The 19,275-nt window shown below is 42.0% G+C and overlaps 1 protein-coding gene across 1 annotated transcript in view; it reads left to right on the forward strand.

Annotated features, from left to right (window-relative positions):
• Positions 1-19,208, forward strand: part of fbxo41 (F-box protein 41) — a 57,066-nt gene extending 37,858 nt beyond the window's left edge. Inside the window, exons 5-13 of the mRNA XM_076884863.1 lie at positions 6,850-7,226; positions 10,002-10,240; positions 10,353-10,468; positions 11,380-11,532; positions 11,702-11,797; positions 11,891-12,009; positions 12,262-12,420; positions 12,589-12,704; positions 14,596-19,208. Coding sequence (XP_076740978.1) covers positions 6,850-7,226; positions 10,002-10,240; positions 10,353-10,468; positions 11,380-11,532; positions 11,702-11,797; positions 11,891-12,009; positions 12,262-12,420; positions 12,589-12,704; positions 14,596-14,658 — 1,438 coding nt within the window. The 3' untranslated portion in view covers positions 14,659-19,208. The remainder of the gene's footprint in view (positions 1-6,849; positions 7,227-10,001; positions 10,241-10,352; positions 10,469-11,379; positions 11,533-11,701; positions 11,798-11,890; positions 12,010-12,261; positions 12,421-12,588; positions 12,705-14,595) is intronic.
• The last annotated feature ends 67 nt before the right edge of the window (positions 19,209-19,275 follow it).

Genomic DNA, 19,275 nt, shown 5'->3' on the forward strand with positions numbered 1-19,275 from the left:
GCGGAATTAAAAACACGACATTCATTTAAGGTTATCGCGTGTTTTGTGAGCAAATGCTTTTACATATTCGTAGTGTTTCCTCCCTTAAATGAAATATCTACTTTGCAAGTATTGCAAGTTGCCCCGTTGTCATCCGTTCTCGTAAAGTATGACCAAACTTTTTAGCGTTTGAGCCGCCGTGTTTCCTGCCAGGTAAATGACGCTCCACAACGTGGTGACGTCATTAGGGGCGACTGGAATCGATAAGGGAATCGTTTGCAAAAATGGCAAACAATTCCAAGGAATTGAAACAGTGGGAACCGGTTTTCAACAAGAACTGATTTTCGATACCCATCCCTAGCTGTTTAAGGATAAAGGTTGTATTCAGATGCCATTTTACAGGCAAAATTACTCAATTTGCACAACTCCCATTAAAAGTTATAATCAAGATTTACTAAAGACACGCAATAAAAAGTTGCCAATCCAAAGTCACTGGTCACTGTTTTCCTTTAAGACTGTTTAAATAGACATTGCTGCACAAACATCAATCCAGAGTGAAAAAGAAAAGGACACCAGTCGTCAGTTTGCAAAAGTTTACACAAAACATTGTGAAACCTCATGAATGAACTTTCATGTATTTTTCTTCCTATTGCATAACATCAAGAATAACCTTGAAATTTTGGAAAAATTACACCCATCGATGTGACTCGGGTACATTTTATTTTCCTGAATTTCGCTGAAATGCCTTTAGGATGTCGCTGAATGTTATTCTGGATTTTGGGAAATGACTAATGGACCTGCTGATGTGCTTGTTCTTGATCACAGCTGTCTGTGTTTCAACAGAAATATTACAGAAACGGTGGTCACTTTATTAGGTACATTGTTTAACTACACATTATCACATACTGTCAAAGTTCGGCTGTGTGGCAGGATGTAGGACCCAAACGCAGGACTCAAACATGGGAAGTTACCTGAAAACGGCAGCCATGACACACACCTAATCAACCGATCATACAGAAGCAACTCAGTGCATTAGGCATGTAGATATGGTGAAGACAGTCTCCTGAAGTTCAAACTAACCAGAAAAAAGGTGAATTAAGTGGCTTTGGGCATGACATCGTTTTAACACCGTGTGAGACGGGCTGGTCTGAGTATTTCAGAAACTGCTGATCTGCCGTGTTTTTCCCACACAGCTATCTCTTGGGATTGTAGCTAATGGTTTGAGAGAAAATATCCAGTAAGTATCAGTTCTTGCCGCTCCAGTTCAGTTAATGATGCCAGAGGTTAGAGGAGAATGGCCAGACTGCTTTGCTACAACCCATCTACGTTTAGGTGCATCTCTGAATACACAACACTTCAAACCCTGATGTATTGTGATGAAGACGAAGTTACAGGATGAAGCATGAAGATCGGAAAGATGTTGGTTGGTCTGATGAGTGTTATTTGGATGGTAGGGTCTGAATGTAGTACAAACATTTAAAGCATGGATTCGTCCTTACTTGCATCAGTTTTTCAGACAGCTGGTTTTGTGATAGTGTGCTGGATATTTTATTGGCGTACTTTGGGTTTCTTGAGGATGCATAAAAACAAAAACATGCTTACACTCTTTGTCAGCTTAGAAGTAAGAAACAGTGCCTGTGTTATTAGTAAAGGTCACCCCCACCCCATATATATATATATATGTGTATATATATATATATATATATATATATATATATATATATATATATATATATATATATATATATATATATATATATATATATATATATATATCTGTGTGTGTGTGTGTGTGTGTGTGTGTGTGTGTGTGTGTGTATATATATATATATATCTGTGTGTGTGTGTGTGTGTATATATATATATATATATATATATATCTGTGTGTGTGTGTGTGTGTGTATATATATATATATATATATCTGTGTGTGTGTGTGTGTGTGTGTATATATATATATATATATATATCTGTGTGTGTGTGTGTGTGTGTGTGTGTGTATATATATATATATGTATGTATGTGTGTGTGTGTGTGTGTGTGTGTGTGTGTGTATGTGTGTATGTGTGTATATATGTATGAAGGCATGCCGGCTCGGACGTCGCCCGGATCAACAAGGTCCGCGTCAGGTGTTGAGGAACCAGGGCACCCTGACGAAAAGTGGGCTACTGGAACAAGAAGGCATCGGTGGGCAAGAGACGAAAACAGGGCGTTGTTGGAATGCTACTACGCAAGTAACCCCGGCGGAAGGGGCTACATGAATAGGATGCAACCCATAACGGCAATGCTCAGTGGCTAGAGGATCTGAGGGCAGACCACAGCGACCTCCCTGAACAGGGTCCAGTAACCATCACAGTGGCAGATATCCAAGAAAGGGTCTCCAGTATGAAGAGTTGGACAGCACCAGGGCCCAACATGGTTCACGCCTACTGGCTGAAGAAGCTGACTGCACTCCACGAGCGTCTGGCAGCACAAATGAACCAGCTGCTAGTTAACGAGAGACACCCGGAATGGCTAACTGAAGGCCGGACGGTCCTGATCCCCAAGGACCCCAAGAAGGGACTGGTCCCCTCCAACTACCGACCAATAACCTGCCTCAGTACTACATGGAAGCTCCTGTCAGGCATCATATCGGCTAAGATGAACAGGCACATGGGTCAATACATGAGCGGGACACAGAAAGGAATTGGCAAGAATACCAGAGGCGCAAAACACCAGCTACTGGTAGACAGAACAATCAGCCGAGACTGCAAGACCAGACTGACCAACCTGTGCACTGCCTGGATTGATTACAAGAAGGCCTATGACTCAATGCCCCACAGCTGGATACTGGAATGCCTAGAATTGTACAAGATCAATGGGACCCTAAGAGCCTTCATCAGGAACTCAATGGGGATGTGGCGTACAACACTAGAGGCCAACTCCAAGCCCATAGCACAAGTCACCATCAAGTGCGGGATCTACCAAGGAGATGCTCTGTCCCCACTGCTGTTCTGCATAGGCCTGAACCCCCTCAGTGAGATCATTAACAAGACTGGCTACGGATACCGACTACGGAACGGAGCAGTTGTCAGCCACCTCCTGTACATGGATGACATCAAGCTGTATGCCAAGAGTGAACGAGACATCGATTCACTGATCCACACTACCAGGCTATACAGCAATGACATTGGAATGTCGTTCGGACTGGAGAAGTGTAGTCTGATGGTATCAAAGAGAGGGAAGGTAGTCAGAACTGAGGGGATTGAACTACCAGAAGGCAACATTGCAGACATAGAGGACAGTTACAAGTACCTGGGGATCCCGCAGGCAAATGGGAACCATGAAGAGGCCGCTAGAAAGGCTGCAACCACCAAGTACCTGCAGAGGGTCAGGCAAGTCCTGAGGAGTCAGCTGAATGGTAAGAACAAGATCCGAGCCATCAACACGTACGCCCTGCCCGTGATCAGGTACCCTGCTGGGGTAATAGGCTGGCCAAAGGAGGAGATAGAAGCCACTGACATAAAGACAAGAAAGCTCCTTACCATGCATGGAGGGTTTCACCCCAAGTCCAGCACCCTGAGGCTGTACGCTAAGCGGAAGGAAGGGGGCCGGGGACTGGTGAGTGTCAGCACCACAGTCCAGGATGAGACAAGGAACATCCAAGAATACATTGGGAAGATGGCCCCAACTGACCGAGTGCTCAGTGAATACCTCAGGCAGCAGAAACCCAAGAAAGAGGTGGGAGACGAGGAACCATCATGGAAGGATGGCAAGGCAAGACCCCAGGTGCAGGCTGTGTAAAGATGCCCCAGAGACAATCCAGCACCTAACAGCAGGATGCAAGATGCTAGCAGGCAAGGCATACATGGAACGCCATAACCAAGTGGCCGGCATAGTGTACAGGAACATCTGTGCCGAGTATAACCTGGAAGTCCCGAGGTCAAAATGGGAGATGCCCCCAAGGGTGGTGGAGAATGACCGAGCTAAGATCCTGTGGGACTTCCAGATACAGACGGACAAAATGGTGGTGGCTAACCAACCGGACATAGTGGTGGTAGACAAACAGAAGAAGACGGCCGTAGTGATCGATGTAGCGGTTCCGAATGACAGCAATATCAGGAAGAAGGAACACGAGAAGCTGGAGAAATACCAAGGGCTCAGAGAAGAGCTCGAGAGGATGTGGAGGGTGAAGGTAATGGTGGTCCCCGTGGTAATCGGAGCACTAGGTGCGGTGACTCCCAAGCTAGGCGAGTGGCTCCAGCAGATCCCGGGAACAACATCGGAGATCTCTGTCCAGAAGAGCGCAGTCCTGGGAACAGCTAAGATACTGCGCAGGACCCTCAAGCTCCCAGGCCTCTGGTAGAGGACCCGAGCTTGAAGGATAAACCGCCCGCAGGGGCGTGCTGGGTGTTTGTTTTTTTGTTTTTTTATATATATAGATAGATATATTCATTTCACATTATAGGTATTTATTGATTTTAATATTGGTGCAGTCTGTCATGTTGATGATGTTGCAGCTTTACAAACAGCTTGTTAGACTGCAGTTTAGTCCAGGTTTGTCCCAGTTTTGTTGTTTAAACGATAAAGTGAGATCATCATTTTAATTTTAGAGAATATAAGTTGATGTTTGTGGCATTTTATGGATTTCTACTTTGGTGCATCCTGACTTGGAATTTTTGGTTAGTGTCATCTGCTGTATTACCTGTGATTCTCTTACACTTTTATTCTTATAATGATGCATGGAGACGTTTTTGCTCTCCTTGTTATGCTGAGAAAAAGAAGCACTGAGATGGAAGAAAGAGAGAAAAAGAAAAATGTCCTACTTTTGAAAGGCTAATAACTGTAACTGCTTATTGCTTGAGGTAGCTGGGTGGTTATTTTAAGGACTGTATTAGCTCGTATTCACAAAAGTCACCCTGATTTGACAATAAGTAACCTGAAGTGCGGCTCTTCCTCGTTGGTGACACTAGCTTACCTGTTCTGTCGTACTCTATAGCAGCACTCATGTTGTCTTCAATGGACCTCTGAGGATATTAGTCTTTGTTAGCAATGCCCTGAGGCCTTTACTGATCAGAAGAACATGAACATGTAGCTAATGAATTTAAAGTAGCTACAACAGTGAAGTCTTTTGTGTATTTGAGACTTTTGTGTGTAGCAATTGTATGTTTGAATGTGCCATTAAATTGGTCGACTTAAATCCAGCATCCGCACGGGGAAGGCCTGAATGGGGTCGCAGTTTCAACAGCTATTTACTATTTAGAGGTGGGAATCACCATACATCCCACGATACGATATTACCACAATACTTAACGCACGATACGATATTATTGCGATTTTTTTTTAAAATATTTTGCAATATTCAGATTCTGTACATCAAGGTAAACTTTATCAATATTCATTTTCTCTAATATCAAAGTCTCGCACTCAGTCTTTCTCTCATTTCAGTCAGTTTTATTGTTGACAAACTGAACGGTTTGTATTACAGTCTAGTCCAACTTAACTGAATGCAACCATCTGGTACAATTATAGCTATTCTGAACTTTGAAATTTATGAAAACTATGCAGCCCATTCAGCAACTGAAGAATTGGAAAGTAAAGTAAAACAAAATATAATTTTACATTAAATAAAAAGTTTTAACCTTAATTAAAATAAAACATGTCTTAAATTAAAACAAGTAAACTGTCATGTTTATTGCTGCCAAAAAAAAGTTAAACACATTTGGACAGTGAAGGAATGTCAGGATTCTTGCTCAGAAAAAGGATGCTCTGAAGTCAGAGTTCCAGTCCACAAAAACCTTTTTTGTAACAAAATATCAATTTCTGCTGTCCCTGTATCGATACATTATTAGCAAACAAAATATCACGATACTACACAGTATCGATTTTTTCCACCACCCCTACTATTTATGCTGTCATGGTATCTTAGTTGTTTTGGAAATGTGTTACACTTACATGCAAAGTTTAATATTATACAAAGATAACCTGAATGAATGCAAAATCCAGTTTTTAGATTGTGATTTCATTTATTTAGGGAAATAAATGTTATCCAAGCCTACCTGTCTGAAAAGGTCATTGCTTTCTAAATAACTGGCTGTGCCATCTTTGGCAGCAAGAACTACAATCAAGGGTTTGTGATAACTGGCAATGAGTCTTTCACACGGCTGTGGAGGAATTTTGGCCCACTCTTGTTTGCAGAATTGTTGTAATTCAGCCACAGTGGAGCATTTTTGCACATGAGCGGCCTGTTTCAGGTCATACCAAAGCATCTCAATCAGATTTAAGTCCAAACTTCGGCGAGGCTGCTCCAGAACCTGCTGGTATGTTTTGGATCATTGTCCTGCTTCATAACCCAAGTGTTTCTTGAGCTTCACGGTGTGACCTGATGGCCGGGCATTTTGGTCAGTAGTGCACGGATGCCATTTTTGCCCAGCCTCTTTCTTATTGTTAAATCGTGAACTCTGACCTTAAGTGAGACAAGTGAGGACTGTACTTCTTTAGTTTTTGTCTGATGATCTGAAACATGTGTGACAAATGTGCAAAAAAACTAAGACTGAACTAACTTACTCCTTCAAATAGCTCCCGTAAAAAACAACCAAAAGACTCCCACAACTTGTCATATTTATGTTGCATTTCAAGTGTAAGCTTTTTTTGTAGACACTGTTAGTTACTTTTGGACCAATTGGTCTCTAGCTTCATTTTTAACAGATTGGTTTGATAATTAGGTCTCTGCATGAAAGCCAGCAAAGCTATTTTCTAATGTATAATTTTTGTTCAAAATTATTACCACAGTAAGTCTTGTTTTTAGATGTAAGATGGGTCATCTATATGTTAGACAATTCAATAAAAACAAACTCATGTAGATTACCCTCCCTTGTATTTTTTTTCTGCAGAGCATCAGGGAGGATCAAGTCTGTCTCGCAAGGCTCTGGAGGTTACGACAGTGATAGCGTTGAGATGCATCCCATGGAGGACTGTCCTGAAGCTCAGTACTATCACATGCAGTGCCGGTTGAATGAGGGGGGTTACGAACGCTCACCCGGATGCGGCTCGAGAAACTGGGGTCTTCGTAAACAGGCTATCCAGAACTGGCAGCGGCGACCTTACAGGAACAGCACTGAAGGCGAGGAGGGAGACGTATCTGATGTGGGTTCCCGAACCACCGAGTCTGAAGTGGAGATGTGGGAGCAAGAGAGGAGGGCTGTGGCGGAAGTCCAGCAGTCTGCTGCGCCCTATTCTCACAGCAGAGCAGCATACCGCCCCAACGCCGGTAAGGGCTCTTTGGAAAGTTGTTAATGTAAACAGATGGGTAACAGATGGGCGTAGCCACGGTGACAGGTCACCCATCGATTTCGATCGGATAGATATTTTACATTAAAAGTCTAAGGGGATTAACTCACTGTAGGACCTGCATTTTTTAGTACTTTGTTGGCTTGATTTTCAGGTCCCAGGTGTTGGTGCTTGTTTGTCAAGTGCAGGAAAATTAGTAGAAATCTCCATCCTGTAAATCCGACACTCCCTACAATTTAATATCTGGGAGCCAGGATTCAGAGTCGAGGCCTTGAAATGAGTCCCATAATAGAAATGACAGATGTAGATCTGGGTCAGCTTGCTGTAATGTAATATTGCAGGAGCTGCATCAGTGGCCGAAGCTCGTTCTACAAACTGATTGGGGTTTATCACTGAGGCCTTTTATCTGCTGCAGGTCTCGTGTGATATTCATGCAAGACAAGGAAAAAATCTATACCATCTGAGAAAACAAAGTTAAAGAAATTGTATTTAAATCAATAAATAACATGAAAATAGGTACAAATGATTAAAAATTCTAATATTGGACCACACATATGCTTATTGTGTTTGCGGTGCAGGTACACAGCTTCAGTTCAGTTGCGGTGCATCAGGGGTCATCAGGAAGATGGCTCCATCTGCAGTGTTGGAGCTAAATGCAGCTTCTTTACGTTTGCTTCCGATAAACAAAATAAATGAAGCAACGAGGGACAAGAAAAACGCACAAAGTTTAGGGTCTATAAATATTTCTAGCAGGCTCACAGGCTAATGTTATCCAACACAATTTAAAATCTCGAGTCCTTTTTAATGAGATGTTTTGCCACCGTTTCTGTTGTAGATGCTGAGAAAATCAAGTCAAACATTGCTGCAGGTGACTCTGCTGTTCTTCCTCTGTGTGCCTTTGTGCGTTGCGATATTTGTCTGTCATATTGTCTCAGTTCCTGTCCTCATACTAGGTTTTGTGCTCAGCAAAGCTAGGCAGCTGGTCTTTCCTGCACAACTTAAATCCACCACAGATTGTGCATTTCTCTCTTAACTTCTTGTAATGCCAAGATCTTTGAACTCACTGCTGTGGCCCCTCCATCTTTTCCACCTGCTGTTGGGATTTTAAATACCAGTTGGACTGGGGCGGTCTGCGAAGAAGCAAAACTGGGCCAAATCTCTGACGAATTCGTGTAAACTGCTATAACGGCCCCATTAACACAAAAGATTCCTCTCATCATGTTACTGGCATCCCTCTGCTCTGACGTAGTCCCTCTTATCGGGAGAGTCTCTGCCAGGTTGTGATGGAGGTTTATGTATCTACAAGCAAAGACAGAGTTGTTTTCCCAGCATGCAACACACAGTTTGGCTTCTTTTTTTTAGTTCACTTGGCAATCTTGAGCGTAGGTGGTGTGTGTGTGTGTGTGTGCGTGCGTGTGTGTGTGTGCGTGCGTGTGTGTGTGTGCGTGCGTGTGTGTGTGTGTGTGAGAGAGAGAGACAAAGAGAGAGTGAACGAAGAACAGTGAGAGTGTAAGCAATGGTTCGTAGCCCTGTTGGTTTCGAGCGGACACCTTCCAAGGCCAAAGACGAAATGAGTCATCTCGGAGCAATCTTGCTAAGAGGAATGGACACATGATGTCAGCCGATAGATAAAAATCCACAGAATGAAAAGATGAGAAGGTGAAAAAAGAGCAATGTTAATTAGTGTCCTTCAGAAAGTTGGCGCCACCGTGTGACAGAATGTTTTTTTTCTTTTTTAAAGAGGATTTAAAGTATTTTGTAAGAGTCTCAACTCACCCATCATTTCTTTTACATTTTGCTAGAAAAATGGGAAACAGTTGCAGTGATTTATTGAAATGTGCAAACATACATGGAAATAAGCATGCAGGGCAAAAACACAGTGTGTGTAACTTTACTGACCTTGAAAGTCAGAGTTTAACCTGGCCGCCTTTATTTTTCAACCTAAGAAGGTTCAGGCTGTGTTGAAATAGTGTTTAAAAAAATTAGGAATAGTTCTTCAGGCTTCTTAAAAGACATTCAAAGCGCTTCTTTGAAGGTAAAGTATTGTCAAAAATCAAAATGGTTCCTTGTCTGTGTTCATAATTCCCTCGGTTCTGACAAAACCCCACAGTGTAAATGTAGCCTGAAACAAGATTTCTGACAATGCTTCAGTGAACTGTCAGCTGGATTTCTTCCCTATATCTTAAGGATTTGACTTTCAGATACTGTTAATTGTTAATCTATGCTAAATAGTTATTTCCTCCACATGTCCAGCTTCCTCATTATGTTTTGAAAGTACACCATATTCCAATATGTTCCAAACTTTTGGCTAAAAGATCTTTGGGAGTCACCTTGTTGTTGCAAAAATAATATTTGATGCTTGTCAAAGTGTTAACTTTGGTATTTTTCTTAGATTCAACTAAAGAAATGGGTGCTTTACTAAGTTGCAAACACAGCACGGTTCCTCCCTTGACTAGCGTGCTTTCGTATGCTTGACTGATTCATAGGTCAGTGCTAAGTGGTTTAACACACAAACCCCCCCCCCAAACATTCCTCTGAAAGAGTGAGTGAACGAGCAGATGTTTAGAAAGCTATTGAACTATTGTTTAAGACTACTTTCTTTAAAAAAAAAAAAAGACAAAGTCTGGCTCCTTCAAAGCAAAATATAAAGAAATGAGTGTTGGCTCAAGATTTTTGCACAGTACTGTATTTGCACAATAATTTTGTTAATCTAGTTAGATTAGGAACTGGATTAAAGACTCTTCTATTCCCACAGGTCGGTCTGAAGGCGTCTACAGCAAGCCATGCAGACATGAAAAGAGTCCTTCCAAATCCAATGAGGTGATCAGTCCAGAGATCCTGAAGATACGTGCAGCCCTCTTTTGTATCTTCACCTACCTGGATACTAAGACCCTGCTGAGAGCTGCCGAGGTCTGCCGCAATTGGAAGTTTGTGGCCCGCCACCCAGCCGTGTGGACCAGAGTGCTGCTAGAGAACGCTCGCATCTCTTCCAAGGTGCTTAGTGAACATGAAGATATTGTGATATATGTAACAGTCAAGATAACCATGTGCTTACTGTTATTATTTAAGGTGTATTTTCTTATGTACATGTATTTTTTTTTCTCAGTTTCTTAGCACAATGTCTCAGTGGTGCACTCAGACGCACTCTCTGATCCTGCAAAACCTTAAACCAAGACAGCGGGGCAAGAAGGAAACCAAGGAGGATTACCTGAAAAGCACACGGTGAGGCACACATCCAACATATAGCTGCCAAAGACTGCATGTAAAATATGGTCACTCCCACCACAGTGTCTTCCACTGCTTTGTGGATTCGCGTTTTGATGTTGTTGCTAACTTAGTTTCACCTTCAGACAAGAGGGTGGAATGCTAAGCTATCAGCTAATGTCAGCAAGCTATGGACTGTATGAAAAGCTCTCAGAGACGCAGTGGAGAGGTGCAGTTGAATGACTTGAACTGTCCGTGGTAAAATAATTCAAAGCTTTAAATCTTAACTCAAAAATGGATGAGTTGTTAAAAAAAAACTTCAGCTACAAAAACCAAAAATCTGACTTTTAGTATGCTTATTTTTCACTGTTGGACAGTTTAACATGAGAGCTCATGGTGACAACCTCAAGCAGGCCATGTGATAAAAAGCCCTGGAGCTCGCTGCTCGACCGATAAGCTCAGTTCCTCTTTTCAAATCCCTGCCTAGTGGCTCATTCACACCTGGTACTGCAGTGTGTGTTGTTTTGGCTTTATTAAGCATTGCTGTGCAAACTGTCAAACTAAGTGACATACCAAATGACTCCTCAAAGAGTGATTGATAAGCGGAAGCCACCAGGAGAAGGATAATTGATGAATACTGACATTTCCGTGCTGCCTGATTATGCTCGGCATGTAAAAGATCAGTTATGATTTCCTGGAAGTAGAAAAGCAGATATTTGATATGAGTGGACGAGTGGAACGTGGAGTGAAGGAAACGAATTAGAGTTAAGTAGGTGCTCCCAGGTTACGCTGATACAACTTGGATATGCTGCAAATGTTAGTGGACCCTTTTTTGTTATTTTCTATAAATGGTACTTTTGGAGTGTCAAAAGGAAAAAACATCACTTTCTGTCTTTTTCTGTTGACCTTCCCTTAAATCTCTGTCTAAGTGGCTGTCTGGAGGAGGGTCTAGAGGCGTTGTTAAAGGCCACAGGAAGTAACCTGCTGATACTGAAGATTTCACACTGCCCCAACCTGCTGACTGATCGCTCCCTTTGGCTGGCCAGCTGCTACTGCCGAGCCCTTCAGGCTGTAACATACAGGTAGACTCTCACACTGACATCCAGGTCCTGTCTTTTGTGAAATAACGTACACTCAGACCGCTCTATAAAAACAGATAGAAACTATCCTGCTTTTTATCCCGAAGTCATGCTCTAATCTGTATAATATTGCGTGCAATTTGGTTATTTGTGCATATTTATTCTGTTTCAGGAGTGCCACAGATCCAGTTGGTCAGGAGGTTATCTGGGCCCTTGGAGCTGGATGTAGAGACATTATATCCCTACAGGTGGCGCCATTACATCCATGGTAACACACTCCATCTCATACCCAGAAACTCTGTTAAAATATGGGATTGCAAACAAATGAATGAACATTTCAAACCCAGTCTTTTCCCTTCAGCCAACAACCCGCTCGCTTCAGTAACCGATGTCTGCAGACCATTGGAAGATGCTGGCCGCACCTCCGTGCTCTTGGTGTGGGCGGTGCTGGGTGTGGGATTCAGGGACTGGCCTCATTGGGTAAACTAGAATAATAATTCCACTCCTTAGCGATTACAAATTAGAGTTTGAGCTTAACTGATGTAATTACTTTGTGTATTTTCTTGTATTTGATGTTTTTATCCAAATGAGTCTTGTCCATTCTTTGTTGTCCTGACATTATTTAGTTTAAAAGACCTGCATTTCTGCTACAGCTCCTATAAATATAAGTGAGTCTTTGTGTCCTGCAGTAACCTCTGCTGTGTTTTATTTTGAAATCCTCCCTCTCTGCAGCGAGGAACTGCATGCGCCTGCAGGTGTTAGAGTTGGACCATGTGAGTGAAATCAACCAGGAGGTGGCAGCAGAGGTTTGCAGAGAGGGCTTGAAGGGCCTCGAGATGCTGGTGCTCACCTCCACACCAGTCACCCCGAAAGCCCTGCTCCACTTCAACAGTGAGTTTGAAAAAAAAAATAGATCAGGCTAAGTAGCTTTGCAGTTAACTAGTGTGGCTGTGTAGTCAATAATATTAAAGCAGAACTCTAAGCAGAGCCATGTTTTTGCTGTTACATTACTGCCGGTGTTGTTACTTATGTGTGTTAACGCTCCTTCCATTTATGTAGGTGTTTGCCGCAACCTCAAATCCATTGTGGTTCAGATCGGTATAGAAGATTACTTTGAGGACCCGAACAGCCCAGAAGCTAGAAAACTGTTTGATGAGATGGTTAACAAGCTCCAGGTAACAGCACCTTTGTGTCTCACAGTCCACCCACACTTCACATACATAGTTTGATACACCAGTTTTTCAACTGATGAGACATCCAGTACTGTTCAGACAAAATCAAGTTACAGGCATTCATTACTCAAGAGGAGGAAACCAACAGAAACCCAAACCTGCCTGCTAACCTCTCAGTTAAAATTAAATTTCCCATTTTTAGAAAATGCAGTGCATGATTGAGGTGACCTGTGGAAGTTCACACAGAGGTGATTTTAGTGACTTTAGATGCTGATCGCTGTTTGAGCCAGGCGAGCTGGTCTGAGTATTTCAGAAACTGCTTTTTTTACTCAAACATCCCCACACAACCATCTCTGCAGTTTACAGAGATGGTCTGGAAAATAGGAAATATCCAGTGAGCAGCAGCTCCTACAGTGAAGATACCTTGTTGATGTCAGAGGTTAGAGGAGAATGACCGGACTACTTTGAGCTGATAGGAAGGCAACCATGAGGTATGCAGAAGCGCAACTACAACAGCAGAACACCACACAGGGTGCCATCTCAAACTGGTTTCTTGAACGTAACATTGAGTTCACTGTAGTCAAATGACCTCCACAGTCAGCAGATCTCAATCCAGTAGAGGAACTTTAGGATGCAGTGGCAAAGGGGATTCACATCATGGACGTGCAGCTGACAAGTCTGCAGCAGCTGTGTGATGGTGTCATGTCAATATGGGCATATCATCACACCAGCACCTTGAAGAATTAAGGCAGTTTTGAAGGCCAAAGGAGGTCGAGCCTGCTACTGATGGAAACTTTATTCTGTGTTATTTCCTTCTAAAAACATGCAGCCAAACACAATGTGACTGTCAAACAAACCACGAGCACCAGAAAATGTGCCAAGATGGCGCCACCTTATCTCGCTGTTGTTTTGCATCTCTGTGTTCTTCTGCTGTTGTCGTTTTCCTCTCAGGCAAAGCTGACTATCACAGCTGACTTAGTGCTGTTCTGTCAAACATCCAGAATAAATAAAAAGAGTTTAGCCAATGAGAGAAAGACGTTTTTGTTTAAATAACTGTACAGTATCAGTTTGTATTATTGTTTGTTAGTGTAACTTTTATGTAGGAGTGAATATGATTTGTAATTTGGAAACATAACTCCTTATATACACCCCCCACTCTTTGTCAGCCCCCGTTATGAGTCTTCCTGAATGAGCTGTTACTATTTTACTAAAGTAACAGCCATTCATTCATCAAAGGTCGACTGTGCAATGTCAATGTCTGACATTGTAGTTACTGTATCTGGTAACAAAGGTCCTGTATACACATGACTAAGAGTTAGGTCAATAGTTGTTAAGTGGGTACAGTGCATCTATCTTTATCACAGTTGCATACCATTAGACCATGACTCAGTCCTCAAAGCCCCAGTGATGGTTTGTTGTGGATGTGCTGCTGCTATGCTGCCAAGATGCTCTGGCTGTTGTTGAAGCTTAACACACACACACACACACACACACACACACACACACACACACACACACACACACACACACACACACACACACACACACACACACACACAGCTGTAGAATCAAGAGATTTTTTTAGTTTGAGGTATTTTTTTCTTTTCTCTCCAAAAGTTGCAAACAGCTCTGATTCACTTTTATCCCTCCTTCCTCACGATTGCTGTGGAGAAAGAAACATCAAAGTGAATCATCTGTTCTGTCAAACAAGTCATGTAAAGGTGAAGCATAAAGGGCAAAAAAGGTGCATCTGTACGAAAATAAAAGAGCATGACGAGATGGAGATTTATAGAAGATAGACTATTTGGCTTGCAGGTATTTAGAGATAAGTCATACACACCGTGTGTCTCTACAGGAAACGAGATTATGATATCGCACTCTCTTTTACTTTCAGGCTCTAAAGAAGAGACCCGGCTTCTCCAAAATCCTCCACGTGAAAGCAGACAGTCTCTGCTAACGTCTTTTGTGCAGGTTCCTCAAGCCTTGGAGAGGGTGCCATCACGGCTCCAGTCAATCAAAAAGACCCAGCTGTTCCTGGAGTTGAATGCGTCTGCAGCATCGTGAAGTAGTATTGAGGGCTCAGTGTGCATTTTGCTAAAGTACAAATCTAAGACAGAAAAACTTGATACAGTTATCTCGTTAATATCGGTTAGCCAGTTTGACTTGCAGCGGCACTATGTATCAGAAAGGGGGGCTTGTTTTAAACCTGACAAACTCAAGAAACGCAACAGCTTACTCTAAATTTTCCTTTGCAGTAACCTTTTTGCTTTTTCCATTCAAAAAAGTGGTTTCTGTCATTGCACAGAGCAGATCCCTTTTATTGCAACCCTTGAAGCCACACGACAGCACTTTTTAGCTGTCCGCATCCACACAGTGCTCGATGTAGACTAACACCAACAGCTGACGGGCTGCAGACCATGATCACAGGCAAATGTGACTTCTCTTATTCAAGTTCACGTTGTGTTTGTGTCTGCGTGGATGACTTAAACACATAAATGGAAATTGTGACAAAGTACTGGATCAAGCCTGTACATTGAAACTGGACAATGGATGACTTTGAACACTTACTGCTTCCACCCAGAACAGAAATATGCTGCACCAGCTGCGGGTTCTGTGGACAGAGCGCAAAGGACAGCCACACACACACACACACACACACACACACACAGACCTGCAGTCTTCTAAACACTGCCTGGCAGTGATGCATTTTGCCTCCTCTTCTCTAACATCCTCTGTTTCCATATGTTTTAAAAAAAACAAAAACAAACAAGGTCACGAATCTTGTGTTTTTAAATATTTGGGCCTTTTCATCCCAGACAGCAGGATTTAATACCTGACGTTACCGGTGCCATTCGTAACAGTGTCCTCATTCCAGTGAGCGTTTTCTCCAATGTGCCATTAACGAGGGGGAAAGGGGGACCAAGTGTTTGATCACTAAAATCAAAAGCAGTGTTGACGTTTAATTTAAATGTGTGTGAATTTAAGGCGTTGTGTTTCATATGGGACAAAGTCTCCAGGTGTCGTAGAGTTTGGACGTCATCCGACTTTCTTCGTTTGCCACCTGAATCAGTGCCATTCCCGTTCACGGAGCTTCTCGTGGCCAAAGCTCTTGTGTGATCCCTCATTTGTATTCATTTAACATTAACGTCCTCTGCCTCCCTCTGCTGGTGATTCCATGCAGATGCAGCGCTGACGTGCAGCTGGCGTTACGTGACACTTTGTACCCTTTGCAGCATGGAACAAGGATCACCTTTTACTATTTTGCAGACATACGGGATCAGGTCTTCGGTGTCACCTTTAAAATTGGAAAAGCGACCTGACTACAGTTTAGCGTATGTTTTGGAAATCCTCAAGAAGTATGAGTAGCAATACCTGCAGTAGTTAAACTTACTGTGTTCACTTTCTGTGCTGCAAATAGCTTAAAAGGGAGGAGCTCCAGTGATTTTTATACAGCCAGATCACCCGTATACACACAGAGATACACACAGTAACACAGCCTGTGAAAACAGTATCTTAATATATGCCGAGGCTCTGCAGGAGCGTTGTCCTGTCTGAGAAAATAGAAATTGTGATCTGGTGGTTATCTCACATTTCTAACAGAAAACCTGGGATCTGAACTGTGGGTGTAAAAAGATGTAGGTGGTTACCAAAAAACTGTATTTCGGAGTGCTGCAATGGACTGTTTTATTTTTTATTTTTTTTATAGTTTTTGAAACTTGATGATTCTATGGACCAAAATTCTGCTGCACTGAATTTTAAATGTCTCTCTAATGAGTTCCCTGACTTTATGGAAGTGCAATACTAAATCTCTAAACGGAGCTCACAATCAGTTTTAAAGGGGACCTATTGTGCTCATTTCAATTTTTATATAAATTCCCAAAAACATTCGCCTCAAGGCGCTTAATGTTGTGGAGTAAAGAAGAAACCACAATATTGGAAAGAAACCCCAACAATCATATGACACCCCCGCCTACCAGTGAGCAAGAACCTGGCAACAGTGGGAAGGAAAAACTCCCGTTTAAAGGGAAGAAACCTCTGGCAGAACCAGGCTCAGGGAGGGGCAGCCATCTGCTGCCACCGGTTGGGTGCTGAGGGTAAAGAGCGCCATATTTTTATTCTTGGGCTCTACTAGGTAGCTTTGCATGATTCACAGACAAAAGTAACTCCTTATTTTGCTTAATCTAAGCAAAATACGCCTTCAGAAAGATTCAGAAAGTCACGTGAGAGGTGGGTGGAGATTCTGAGCTCACAGTTATCTGCCTCAGATGACCGTATCAAGGATTTCCGCTCTCTCGGTGACATCATAAAAATGTCTTCTGTAGCCTGATAAACTTTCAGAAACCAAACGTTTAGTTTGAAGCCTTAGCTTTTGGTTCACAGCGATTATGAGGAGCAGTATGAAAGGAAAGCATAGCAGGTCCCTCGCTATAAACAAATCACGAGCACAGTTCTGTAACAAGTTTCAAAATTAATCAAGAGACGTGCAGAACATGACTTCTTCTTCTACTCTGTCACTTTACACACCTTATTCGCCCGACGGCCCTGCCTCGCCACGCCAGGCTGCATCATTTGTGGGCGGAACAGCAGCAGAGCAGAGCAGGTTGACATTTTCAAGGAGCCCTGTGTGGGTGTCTGTCACGTGAGCTCTTTAAAATTCCCAGATAAACAAAGCTCTTAGCTGCTCTGCTTCACAGTCAGATATACGTACGCAGACTTGTATAACTGCAAATTGTTGTGACGACAATTCGGGAACAGTCGTGGATGTCCATTTCTCCGTGTTCTTCCAGTACCGCATATTTATTATCCCACACTGGTCACAGAATGTTTGCTGGGTGCAGGTGAAGGAAATGTGGAAATGTAAAGGTTTGCTGACACAATAGAGAAAACACAAAAGCACTTGTTGATTTTTTTTTCAGTTTTAGACAATCCTGCCTTGGTCATCAGCTACTCTGTACATAATGTTTGCTTAAAAAATGACCAACCTTTGATGTTATATAATATTAAGGTCATACTAACGAGTGGCAAAGTTGAAGTTTACAGGTGTTCACTCTGTAAGCGTTTTCTCTCCAAAGGTTGACGACAGACGAGCAGAGAGAATTATATTATGTATAACAGTAGTGTTGAAATTGCAGTTGTGTACTAGATACTTTATATTAAATGTGCATCAGAGTCATATAGAGATGGAAATTATTTAAGAAGAGGTTAAAGTTAATAATCAGCTATTTATTTCTATAAAAAAAGAGCGATGTGTAATACTGTTGGCATGTTTGTGTTCACGCATCAGTCATTGAGTTGCCTTCTTTACTGTTCTGCTACTGTGGCGAGAAAATTATTCGATGTTTAAAGAGCTTTGATTGCCTGCAGGTTAATAATCTTTATTTCAACCCGTCTGTTGTTGCACTAGTGAAAAACAAAACAGGATTTAAAAAAAAGAAGAAGATATTTCAGATGTTTATTATAAGAGTGTTGTTTTTAATGTTCAGCTATCTCGCAGTATTTTAACAGAAATATGATGCACTTTCCCCCCCTTTTATCGGCCGGCCGGTCGTCGGTTGTGTCGGGAGCGACGGCGGTCGGCCTGCCCGTCGGCGCCTTCTGATGGGCTACTAAAAAGGAACTCTTCGCTTACGTGTCGGTTTCATTGGGAAGGTGATTTCGGAAACACGATAAGCGATACTTTTACGATCTTCTATAAGTGAACAGACATACGGTTTCTCATCTGTCATACCTCTTCATGTTGGGAAGGGGAAAAGATCGACCCTGATTCAGCTACATTCAAGTGTTTTTTAGGTTACCGATATGACCTTACGCTCATCTATTTTGAAACGTTTTTAATTGATTTGCTTTAGTTTTGCTTTTATTTGCCGATTTCACGCGCGCACCCATCAGTACATCAGTTGCTTTATTTTGAAGTTGGCCTGCTGAGGTTGTTGCAGAGCCCTTTTGTTGCCCTCTAAACCTGCAGATTAGAGGTGCCAAGCGTGCTCCAGTGACTCCTTTTGGTTCGAGTTATGATCCTGTAGTTTTTTCATTGTTTTGAAAATGGAAGGTACTTTCTCATTCACTTTTGTTTTGTTTGTTTTATTTAAATCAAGTGTCCTCTGTTGCAGTTACCCCAGTTTATCATAGTGTGCAATAGAGAAATGGTGTCTGAGTGTTCATGTACCTCTCTGTACATATTTTATGTGTGATTGATTGTATTCTGCCCATTCATCTGAACAGTATTTTACACATTACCTCAACACTTAACTGGGCAATTAAGTGTGCCGTTTGTCTTTGTAATCTTTGTTTTCCTTTTATTTTTTGACCGCCGGCTGATCCATGAACTTCATCCGATTTGCTTGAGACGAAATTAATTCTGTTGCTGGAAAAACAACAACAACAAAAAACCCAAATAACTTTCCCAAAACATGATCAGCCTTCTCTGATGACTGCAATAGATAAAAATGTTTTACTGCTCATTTTCACTCATTTTGTTGTCATCAATAAAAACTGCTTTAAATTGTACTGGCTCATTTTTTAAATAATTTTTTTGTCATTTTAGAATAAAATCATATCCTAGTAAGATTTTAAG

This window comes from Maylandia zebra, linkage group LG6, assembly GCF_041146795.1.
Source record: "Maylandia zebra isolate NMK-2024a linkage group LG6, Mzebra_GT3a, whole genome shotgun sequence".
Taxonomy (NCBI): Eukaryota; Metazoa; Chordata; class Actinopteri; order Cichliformes; family Cichlidae; genus Maylandia; species Maylandia zebra.